Source organism: Lithobates pipiens, unplaced genomic scaffold (assembly GCF_037356315.1).
Source record: "Lithobates pipiens isolate NorthernLeopardFrog02 unplaced genomic scaffold, aLitPip1_a1.2 Scaffold_1, whole genome shotgun sequence".
Lineage (NCBI taxonomy): Eukaryota > Metazoa > Chordata > Amphibia > Anura > Ranidae > Lithobates > Lithobates pipiens.
The window spans coordinates 170,314,168-170,326,880 of NW_027507685.1; the positions used below are offsets into that span (position 1 = coordinate 170,314,168).

At 36.8% G+C, this 12,713-nt stretch overlaps 1 protein-coding gene across 8 annotated transcripts in view; it reads left to right on the plus strand.

The window, feature by feature from the left end:
* ATP2B3 (ATPase plasma membrane Ca2+ transporting 3) overlaps window positions 1–12,713 on the plus strand; it is a 435,183-nt gene that overhangs the window by 413,632 nt on the left and 8,838 nt on the right. For 3 of the 8 annotated variants that reach the window (XM_077478868.1, XM_077478869.1, XM_077478870.1), the window contains one exon: window positions 557–710. The exons of the other annotated variants lie outside the window; for them this stretch is intronic. In XM_077478868.1, the coding sequence (XP_077334994.1) occupies window positions 557–710 (154 nt within the window). The remainder of the gene's footprint in view (window positions 1–556; window positions 711–12,713) is intronic. 8 annotated transcript variants of the gene reach the window in all.

Below are 12,713 nucleotides of genomic sequence, written 5' to 3' on the forward strand. Positions count from 1 at the left end.
TGATGGAGCCCACACATGATCAGAATTTTCCGACAACACAGTCCGATCTCACATTTTCCGTCAGAAAGTCCATCCGTGTGTACAGGGCATTACTCTACTAACATGTGAAATTTGAACAACCGGAGTAAGTTGATAAAAACATTATGCCAAATTTTGGATTACTATCAGTAGAGCCTTCATATAATGCCAATTTCTTGGTTGGTTACACCATTGTTTTGATCCGTTAGTCTGGCAATCTTGCAGTGCTATCATCTGCTATATTATATAGAAGCAAATTTTTTAGAAGATATCATTATTAAAGAGATTGGGCAATTAATTTTACACAAAGAACATAAAGAATGCTAGCAGAGGAGAGCAGTGTAAGACTGATCAAGAATGGTGCAGACAAGGTTTGGATTGGTTAAGACCATAAACACCATCCAAAACTAGGACGTTACATTTTTGGATGGAGTTATTTTTTTTAATGGTGTTTTCTTATTTTTCCCAAAGAAGGAACATTTGAAATGAAATCGAAAAAAAAAGGAAAAAAAACACTATCTCATTTTCTCTCCTACAGATGGAGGTAGTGAGTACCTTCAAGAGAAGCGGTTCATTTCAGGGTGCTGTGCGTCGGCGTTCCTCGGTCCTCAGCCAACTCCATGATGTAACAAATATTTCTACCCCCACTCATGTAATTCTCTCTGCCGCCAATGCCACCAGCACTGCTGGGAGTGAGTGCGATTTCCTTACTGCTCATCAGTAACATTCTGAAACCCACCCTTTATACAAGTTATTTTATCTTATCTTTTTTGCAGTCTTGCATTTTCTGCTCACCGTGATTTTTTTCTTTATTTATTGCTTTGTCTAGTCTTTTTTCAGTCAAGGTGGTGTATGATTTCTAAAGCCATATTCTCATTTATTCTTCAATATTTGGTGTGCCTAGCGTACCATGCTTCTATTTGATACCTAATTCAGCTTTGTTTGTTTGCACTGGATTTTCTTTTCCTTATTGCTAAGTATGCTATCTGCCACAATAGCTGCTGCTGCTGCTTTTAAGAGCCTTTTCCATTTTTGTTTTTTTAGTTTAATCTGTATATTAAACCTGTAGTACCAGATAACACCAAGCACAACTTACAATGCAAACACATGTACTACATCTGTTTACCATATTATTTAAGTTAAAAATATTATGTGATGTTTCACAATGCCAAAACACATCTGAATATAATCATAATTCAGCTACTTTTGTCTTTTTTTAAATTAGATTAAAAAATGAGATGTTTCCACATATTCTTGGATACCTTGAAAAAAGACACAAGTCCATCTAGTTAAACTAATAAAATAATAATTGTGAAATAATAAAATGCAAAAAAATCAAGCCAAACTTATTTTTTTGTTTTAGACAGAGTAGTTAAAATAGCTTTCAGCTTTTTTTTTCATCTGGGTCCTTACTTGGGAGATTTTTGTCCCACTTCAATACAGAAAGGGAGTGAATATATACAGCTTAAGAATTGATTGAGAGAAAGCGCCAAAAACCAGGTGTATAAATCTGGCCATAGATGGATTGAATTTGGAAGGAAAATTCTCAGAACATTCGAATGTCACTTGAAAGATTTTTTTTGCTCTTACCATTTGATTTTGGAATGAATGGACTTTATTGAACAAAAAACACATACACTCTTATTAAATTGTTTGAGAAAAATTTTCTATCCTGCTCCTTAGAATTTTCTTCCCATTGCGGACTAAAAACGAACATCAAATTTGACACAATAATGATTAGAAAAATTAACAAATTTTCTAAGAACATGCATAAGAATTTTTGTTCAGGGAGTGAATTATTTTCGGATAAAGACTATAATACATCCTAAAAGTTAATTGAGGGAAAGTGACAAACACCAGGTGTTTAAATCTGGCAATAGATGAATAGAATTTTGAACGAAAATTCTCTGAATATTCTCATTTGAAAGACTTTGTGTTTAACGTTTGATTTTGGAATGAATGGACTTTATGTGGTTTTTGTTCCATACACTCTTAGAAATGAATTTGAGAATTATTTTCTAATCTACTCCTTTGAATTTTCTTGCCATTGCGGTTGAAAAAAAAAAACATGAATTTGACCCACTTAGTGATTAGAAAAATGAACAAACTTTCTTGGAACATTATTTTTCTAAGAATTTTTGTTCAAAATTCTATCCATCTGTGGCCAGCCTAAATCAAAAGACAATTTTATTTAGAAGACACATACAATAATACAGCCAAAGTGCTTCGGAGGTTTGAAAGGTCCCCCTTCATCAGGACTTAGTTGGTTCTGCAAAAGGTGTATTTGGACAATAGAGTTGAATAATCCAGTCAATGGTTATAGCAAGCTCAGAAACCCATCAACATGAGCAGACTTGTTTTTTGTAATGCAAAACATTTCAGTGAGTTCCCAAAAGATTATTCCAGATTTATTGTCCTGAATGCACCTCTTGCAGTACCTACTAAATCCATATGAAGGAGGGCCTTTTAAACTCCTGAAAGGGGTTACCTGTTTTATGGTATGTAACAATGCCCTAGTCAATGGTTATTTCAAGCTCAAATACAGTGCCTTGAAAAAGTATTCATTTTTTCCACATGTTACAATCAAAAACTTTAATGTATTTTATTGGAATTTTATGTGATAGACCAACACAAAGTGGCACGTAATTGTGAAGTGGAAGGAAAATTATGAATGGTTTTCAAAAATGTTTACAAATAAATATCTGAAAAGTGTGAAGTGCATTTGTGTTCAGCCACCTTTACTCTGATACCCCTAACTAAAATCTAGTGGAACCAATTGCCTTCATAAGTCACATAATTAGTAAATAGAGTCCACCTGTGTGCAATTTAATCTCAGTATAAATACAATTAGTGAACAAACGGCATCATAAAGGCCAAGGAACACACTAGACAGGTCAGGGATAAAGTTGTGGAGAAGTTTAAAGCAGGGTTAGGTTATAAAAAAAATCCCAAGCTTTGAACATCTCATGGAGCACTGTTCAATCCATCATCTGAAAATGGAAAGAGTATGGCACAACTGCAAACCTACCAATATAGGACCATCCACCTAAACTGAAAGGTCGGGCAAGGAGAGCATTAATCAGAGAAGCAGCCAAGAGGCCCATGGTAACTGGAGCTGCAGAGATCCACAGCTAAGGCGGGAGAATCTGTCCACAGGACAACTATTAGTCATGCTCTCCACAAATCTGGCCTTTATGGAAGAGTGGCAAGAAGAAAGCCATAAGAAGTCCTGTTTTCAGTTTGCGAGAATCCATATGGGGGACATAGCAAACATGTGGAAGATGGTGCTCTGGTCAGATGAGACCAAAATGTAACTTTTTGGCCTAAAAGATAAATGCTGTGTATTGGAAAACTAACACTGCACATCCCCCTGAACACACCATCCCCACCATGATACATGGTGGTGGCACCATCATATTGTGGGGATGCTTTTCTTCAGCAAGGACAGGGAAGACAGTCATAGTTGATGGGAAGATGGATGGCACCAAATACAGGGCAATCTTAGAAGACAACCTGTTAGAGGCTGCAAAAGACTTGAGACTGGGGTAGAGGTTCACCTTCCAGCAGGACAACGACCCTAAACATACAGCTAGAGCTACAATGGAAGGGTTTAAAGCATATTCATTTGTCTGAATGGCCCAGTCAAAGTCCAGACTTAAATCCAAATCAGAATCTGTGGCAAGACTTGAAAATTGCTGTTCACAGACACTCTCCATCCAATCTGACAGAGCTTGAGCTATTTTGCAAAGAAGAATGGGCAAAAATGTCACTCTCTAGATGTGCAAAGCTGGTAGAGACATCCCTGAAAAGACTTACAGCTGTAATTGCAGCAAAAGGGGTTTCTACAAAGTATTGACTCAGGGGGCTGAATACAAATGCACGCCATACGTTTCAGATATTTATTTGTAAAAAAAATTAAAAACCATTTATCATTTTCCTTCCACTTCACAATGATGTGCCACTTTGTGTTGGTCTATCACATAAAATCCCACTAAAATACATTTACATTTTTGGTTGTAACATGACAAAATGTGGAAAATTTCAAGGGGTACTCATCAACATGAGTACGCTTGTCTTTTGTACTACAATGCATTTGAATGCATTCTCAAAGAATAATGCCAGATGTATTGTCTAATGCACCTCTTGCAGTTCCTACTAAGTCCTGGTGAAGGAGGGCCTTTTAAACTCCTGAAAGGGGTTGGCTGTTTTACTGTATGTGTCCTCAGCATAAAATTATCTCTGGACTTCTGACCATTAATATTTGACACTATCCTCTATTACCTTTTAAGTTGTGTTTGAAATTCGTGTCACTTTAACCTCCCTGGCAGTATGATTATTTCCGATTTTTGGTGCTGAAAGCGGTACAATTATTTTGCATGGAAATTTGACGTTTTATATCGTAGGCCTGTAATTCTTAGAAATAACTCACTTAAATCTGTCCAAACCAGAGTCTAGTAGACATCTTGAGTATAATAAAGTTTGAAAAATGACTCCTAAATTATAATATAATAAATAACTATAAATAATTATAACAAATAATAATATAATAATAATAAAAAGTATTCAATAATGTAATCAAATCAAAAACACTGAAATTTGCTCAGTGGCAGAATTGTCGCTGTCATTAGATTTAGTGCTTGATGACGAATTTCCCCACAAATCACTATCACTCAATTATGAAAGTGATTTTAATTTATTATCGCTGTTTTCTAGCTGGTCTAAAAGCACTTTTGACATAAAGGGACACTTTTTGGTTGCTATGGGCAATCTCCAAATTCCAGGCAGAAAAAAACACTATTTATAATATAAAAGAGCATGCAGGGCACTGGACAGACCACTAGGGACAATGGGGATTTGTCATTTTTTTATACAGTACTGTAATCTGTAAGATTACAGTGTACTGTATATGTTCTGTGTTTTAACTTTTTTTAATTTGGCGTCATTCTCCATCCCCGTACGTAGCAACGCTCACAGGGAACGGAGCTCAGCGGCACTCGGGCACTGTGTGAATCGAGCGAGGAGACAGCTCGCACACACAGCGTGGAGACATCGCAGGATCCAGGGAACAAGGTAAGTAACTCTCCCTGTATCCTGTGATGCAGCCCAGAGTCTGGCTCGGGGTTACCGCTAATGGTACTGGAATTCCACCCCGAGCCAGACTCTGTAATACCGCTGGGGGGGGGGGTTAAAGGCCAAAGTTCTCTGGCCAATGGGAATTTCTCCAAAACATTAAAAACTGTATCAACACTCAGACTATTGGCCTGACCCCCTGTTGCTCTGGTCCAGTGGCAGAGGTTCTGACCCTTGCCCACTCAGTCAAATTTTTTTTTCCTTTTTTAGTTTTAGACAAATTTTTTTTTATCTCAGAACCCAGGTTTATGTTAAATAATACATAGAATTTTAAACATCCCTGTTTTAAAATAAAAAAAATCTTTTTCCTAAAAAATATTATATAACTACTGAAGGCTGGACTTGATGAACTTGTATCTTTTTTCAACCTCGCCTACTATGTAACTATGTGTTTGACATTAGATTTAACAAGTTGAACGTGACATTACATATAACAATTTGAACGTGAAATGCATTTTATGTACTTTACAGAAATTTTTTTCTAAAGAAAATGGATTACACAACTAAGAAAGTTGCAGAAATGGACATATATGGTCAGACCTAAATTTTTAAATTGTATATTTTTGAAGTGCATAGATACATACATACAAACCGTATACACATTTATTAATGTATTTTATCTTGTACTGCAGTTTTAATATTGAATATTTACTCTGATAGAAACTAAAGTGGAAACGGGCAAAATACAACTACAACATTCAATGAATGTTTATACAGATATAAACTCCTGGTGCTCAATGTTATTAATTTATTCCAAAAAAGTGCCAAATGGTTGCAAACACATGAGATCATTCATTTGCATGACGTGCTTTGTGCACGTAAAATTTCATGACTTCTTCTAATGAAAATGGCAGCTAATTACACAGGAGACAAATTACAGAATGGTAAGACAAATTTTACCTGCAACAAAAAAATAGCTTTTTTTTCAAAAAGAGAATATGGCAAAACATCCTTACAAGTCTTGATATGTTCATAAAAGAGTAAACCTTCGAGTATGGGCCCAAAGTGAAAGCTGATATATAAACATTACTTCTTCTTGCTTTTGCAGCATAGGAAGCATAGTTTCTTCTTGCGGTGAACAGCAATGAATGTTCACATCAACAGAAAACCATTAACAACACTTTCTTTCCCATCAGGATACCTTGGGAAGCCATCCAGTGCAATTGAGTCCTTGCTGAGCTATCATTTCAGGCTTTTTTTTAAAAATATCATTTATTTTTATTTATTTTTAATTTGACAAAGGAAGCTATACAGTTTTCTTGAATTCAAATACATTTTTGATGTTTTTACTGCCAGCCAATTTAACTTAAAAGCAGATTTTCATATTGTTTGTGGCAGTTTACAGCTGAAAGATCTGCATTTCAACATGCATCTGAAAAGTCTTATGTTAAAGACAGTTAAGGTGGATTTTTTTTAACTTCTATGGGATGGTCTATACATGGACAACTCTGCTAAATTTAAAGATTTAACCCTTTTAATAAATGTTTCCAACAAATATATCAAAACTTGTATGGAAAAATCTATGAATGGACAACTTTGTTTAATTTAAAGCGTTAACCTTTTATTAAAAGTTTCCAACAAATAGGTAAACAGTGCATTGCGAAAAATAACGAAAAATGCTACAAACAGTGTGGCAAAAACAAAAAAAAAATCAAATTTAGAGAAGGGCAAAGAAACTGTATAACTTTTAGGGTACAGAATGGTTATGATTTTTTATTTTAATACATTTTTCTATTATACATTTTTAAAATGTCCATAGGTCCCTTTTGTTAGGCAAGATATTTTATTGTACCATTATTTACATTTGTCTTTGTCAAATTAAAACGTATGCAGCCATCGGTCTCAGTATTTTGATCCAGTTATTATACTATTTTTTCACATTAATCTTTGTAAAATTTACAGATTTAACCTTTTAGTAACTGTTTCCAACAAATAGATAAACAGAGCGTTGCCCCAACGAAAAATGCTACAAAAAATGTGGCAAAAACAAATCAAATTTAGTGAAGGACAAAGAAAATGTACAACTCATATGGTATGGAATGGTTATACTTTTTTATTTTAATACATTTTTGTATTATCAATTTTTAAAATGTCCACAGGTCCCTTTGTTAGGTAAGATATTTTATTGTACCATTATTTACATTTGTCTTTGTCAAACCAAAATGTATGCAGCCTCCGGTCTCAGTATTTTCGCTCCTGTTATGCCATTTTTTACATTGGTCTTTTACTAAAAAGTCAAATCTTTAAATTTAAAGACCAATGTAAAAAATTGTATAACTTTTACAATTTTTTACATTGGTCTTTGTCAAACCAAAACTGAAACAATACAGTAATCAGGCTCAGTATTTTCTCTCCCGTTATTGTACCATTTTTTACACTAGTCTTTGTCATATTTAAAGATTTAACCTTTTAGTAAAAATGCAAAAAATTGTATAATAACGGGAGCGAAAATACTGAGACTGATTACTGTAAGTTTTGGTTTGACAAAGACCAATGTAAAAAATGGTAAAAGTTATACATTTTCTTTGCCCTTCACTAAGGTGTCCGTTTAGTATATTTTGATATTTTACATCTCTGGAGTTCTCTGCTCTTCTCAGAGATATTTGTTCTCACCCATGTGGCAGTTTAATATATCATGTAGATCACTTCTCCCACTGAGAATAGAAGTGATCTACAAACGCTCTGAGAATCCTGAACGGCTTCTGTTTCTGTAATCTCACAATAGCTCAGGAGATTTCAGTATCAGAATCCCAAAGTGAAATACGAAGCACTCCACATACACTGCACATATTAAGTTAATAATAAAGATATAATCCCCCTACCCAATAAACAGACACCCCATAACTGTAAAACATTCTAATTAATACATAACATATGTGCATATTTATGCGAATGGTGTATTCTGAAATGATAGTACCCTATTTGTCATGCAGATATGCACCATTCATATAAAAACAATAAATATATATATTAAATAGTTCAAAGTAATTTTAAAAAAGCATAACAATAAAAATATTAAATTAACAATTAAAATAATAATAAATAAATACATAATAATAATAAATATAAATATATATATATATATATATATATATATATATATATATGTGTGTGTGTGTGTAAAGTATATATGGCGTTTTTCACACAGGCGTATTAACATATACACTTATGCAAACGCAGTGTGTACTGGACTCATCTGATGCTCTGAATTTTACAGCCACCTTGCGTTATCAGCGATGCATCATCTGCGCAGCTGTCAAAATTACAGCATCAGTTGTACTTCTGTAGCCACTGCCTTTATATATATGCCTATATATGCCTATATATATGTGTATATCTGTGTGAGTGTATATATATATATATATATATATATATATATATATATATATATAAGGGGTGCAACAGATCGTCACTGATCCGTGATTCTAATGGGTCACCCTGTTCGGATCGGCACACGCAGCGATCCACGGTCTCGGCCTTAGGAAAGGTCGCGGCTTCGGCCTAGCTCTGGAGCGGCAGCTATCTTGGTGCACCCATCAGCCGTTTACGATTTGATCACTCTGTCAAATGATGGAGCAATCACTTGTAAACAAATGTCGGTTCCTCTCTCCCTTCTGTAAAGTGGAGGGGAGAGATCGGATAGAAGCAGCGCGGTGGGCTGGATCTGTAGTGTCCACAGCGCTGCTCTGTAACAATTGCAGTCACAGTCATCCCTCCATACTCTGCCAATACTCTGCAATTCCCTGCCAATACCATGCCAATAGTCTGCCATACCCTGTCAATACTCTGCCATACCCTGCCAATAGTGCTATACCGTGCCAATACCCTGCCAATACTCTGCAATGCCCTGCCATGCCCTGCCAATAACGTGCCAATACTCTGCCAATCCCGTGCCAATACTCTGCCAATACTGTGCCAATACTCTGCCAATACCGTGCCAATACTCTGCCAATACCGTGCCAATACTCCGCCAATACCGTGCCAATACTCTGCCATACCCTGCCAATACTGCCATACCCTGCTAATACCCTGCCAATACCCTGCCAATAACGTGCCAATACTCTGCCAATACTCTGCCATACCATGCCAATAGTCTGCCATACCCTGTCAATACTCTGCCATACCCTGCCAATACTGCCATACCCTGCCAATACCCTGCCAATAACATGCCAATACTCTGCCAATACTCTGCCATACCGTGCCAATACTCTGCCATACCCTGTCAATACTCTGCCATACCCTGCCAATACTGCCATACCGTCCCAATACCCTGCCAATACTCTGCAATACCCTGCCAATAACGTGCCAATACTCTGCCAATACCGTGTCAATACTCTGCCAATACCGCGCCAATACCGTGCCAATACTCTGCCAATACCATGCCAATACTCTGCCAATACCGTGCCAATACTCCGCCAATACCGTGCCAATACTCTGCCAATCCTCTGCCATACCCTGCCAATACTGCCATACCGTGCCAATACCCTGCCATACTCTGCAATACTCTGCCATACCCTGCCAATACTCTACCATACCCTGCCAATACTCTGCCATACCCTGCCATACCCACATACCCAGCCAATACTTGCCAATACCCAGCCATACTCGGTAATACCCAGCCATACTCAGCGATACCCAGTCATGCTCAGCCAATTATTATTTGCTGATCCGAAAAATGATCCAATCCGTGACTCTGATCCCAGGAACGATCCGTTCCGTGAGTTTTTTGAAAATATATATACATACACAAATATAAATATATACACACACAGATATATATATATATATATATCTGTATATATATATATATATATATATATATATATATCTGTATATATCTGTATATATATATATATATATATACACATATAAATATATGTATATATATATATGTGTGTGTGTGTGTGTATGTGTATATATATATATATATATATATATATATATATATATATATATATATATATATACACATATATATACATATATATATATAATCTCTGTGTGTAATTGTATAGTTAATGTATTTGTAACCTGCTGTTGGTGTATTTTTCACTGCAGTTAAGAAAGTTTTTACTTTCATTTTTGGCCACTGGAGAAGGAAGAAGCTATCCTCTGGCAGAGATCTCCTGATATCTCCACCTCTGGGCTGGAGAAGCCAGAAAGGAGAACTTGAAAGAGAAGCACAGAGATAAAGTGGCATCTCTGTTTACTAAACATGCCGTTTCTGTTGCAGTCAATGCAGCCGTTCTGTGTTCTGAGATGAGAAGAGAAAAAATAGTTCTCCAGCACTCATCTCGGTATATTAAACCTGCAATGCTCTGAGATAAGCAGATATCATCCTGATCTCAGCTTATCAAAGTTTACTAAACGGACACCTAAATTAGAATTTTGTTTTTGCCACATTTTTTGTTGCATTTTTTGTTGGGGGCAATGCACTGTTTACATATTTTTTGGAAACATTTACTAAAAGGTTAAATCTTTAATGTTGACATGTAAAAAATGGTACAATGAATGGAGCAAAAATACTGAGATTGATGACTGTATGGTTTGGTTTGACAAAGACCAATGTAAAAAAAATTGTACAATAAAATACCTTGTCTAACAAAGGGACCCATGGACATTTTAAAAACGTATAATACAAAAATGTATTAAAATGAAAAATGATAACCATTCCATACCATAAAAGTTATTCATTTTCTTTGCTCTTCACTAAATTTAATTTGTTTTTGCCACATTTTTTGTAGCATTTTTCATTGGGGCAATGTTTACCCATTTGTTGGAAACATTTACTAAAAGGTTACATTTTTTAAATTTGACAGTGTTTCCAACAAATAGGTGCATTTCCCCAATGATAAATGCTACAAACAATGTGGCAAAAAACAAAAAACAAATCAAATTTAGTGAAGGGCAAAGGAAATGCATAACCTTTATGGTACGGAATGGATATTATTTATTATTTTAATACATTTTTGTATTATAAATTTTTAAAATGTCCATAGGTCCCTTTGTTAGAGAAGATATTTTATTGTACCATTTTTTTGCATTGGTCTTTGTCAAACCAAAACTTATACAGTCATCAAAGACCAACGTTAAAAAATGGTACAATAAATGATCTTCTCTAACAAAGGAACCTATGGACATTTTAAAAATGTATTATACAAAAATGTATTAAAATAAAAAAATTATAACCATTCCGTACTATAAAAGTTATGTATGTTTCTTTGCCCTTCACTAAATTTGATTTGTTTTTGCCACATTTTTTGTAGCATTTTACATTGGGGCAATGCACCGTTTATCTATTTGTTGGAACCATTTGCTAAAAAGTTAAATCTCTCAATTTGACAAAGACTAATGTTAAAAAAAATGGTACAACAACTGGACCGAAAATACTATTTTATACACTGGTCTCAAAATTGAAGATTTAACCTTTTATTAACCACTTGTGATTCGCGCTATAGCCAAATGACGGCTACAGCGCGGATCTCCTTTTCCGGGACGACGTCAATAGACGTAGTCCCGTGTACGAGCGGCCTGCGCGCCCCCTGAGGGGTGCGCGCCGCGCTCTGTGATCGGCGAGTCCATGAGACTCGCCTGATCACCGATCCGTGCAAGGGGTCGATCCCGACCCCTTATCACGTGATCAGCTGTCAGCTAATGACAGCTGATCATGTGATATAATGGAGCCGGTAATCGGCTAGTATTCCTCCTCGCGCTGTGGCCGTGATCGGGACATCAGTCCCGATCACGGCCAGCAATGCAAGCGACCACCTGCCCCCTGCCAGTGCCCACCTTCCCCCTGCAGTGCCATCCTGAATAAAAGTAAGTGCCCCCCGTCAGTGCCACCCAGCAGTGCCCATAGTGCCACCCAGCAGTGCCCACAGTGCCACCCAGCAGTGCCCACAGTGCCACCCACAGTGCCACCCAGCAGTGCCACCCACAGTGCCCACAATCTGCCTCAAAGGTGCTGCACCCCAGTGCCGCCCATCAGTGCCCAGCAGTGCCGCCCATCAGTGCCCAGCAGTGCCACCTATCAGAGCCACCTATCAGTGCCACCTATCAGTGCCCATCAGTCCCATCTATCAGTGGTACCTATCGGTGCCCATCCGTGCCACCCATCCGTGCCACTTATCCGTGCTACCCATCCGTGCCATCTTATCTGTGCCCATCTTTGCCCATCAGTGCCGCCTTATCTGTGCCCATCGGTGCCGCCTTATCTGTGCCTATTAGTGCCGCCTTAACTATGCCTATCAGTGCCCACCAATGCAGCCTATCAGTGCCCACCAATGCAGCCTATCAGTGCCGCCTAATCAGCGCACTTCAATGAAGGAGAAAAATGACCCGTTTGCAAAATTTTATAACAAACTATTAAAACATGATTTTTTTTTTTTTTTGCATCTTTTTTTGTTTGTTTAGCAAAAAATAAAACTCCGAGCTGTAACTAAATACCACCAAAAGAAAGCTCTATTTGTGGGAAAAAAATGATAAAAATTTCATTTGGGTACAGTGTTGTATGCCCGCGCAATTGTCATTCAAAATGCATCAGCGCTGAAAGCTGAAAATTGGTC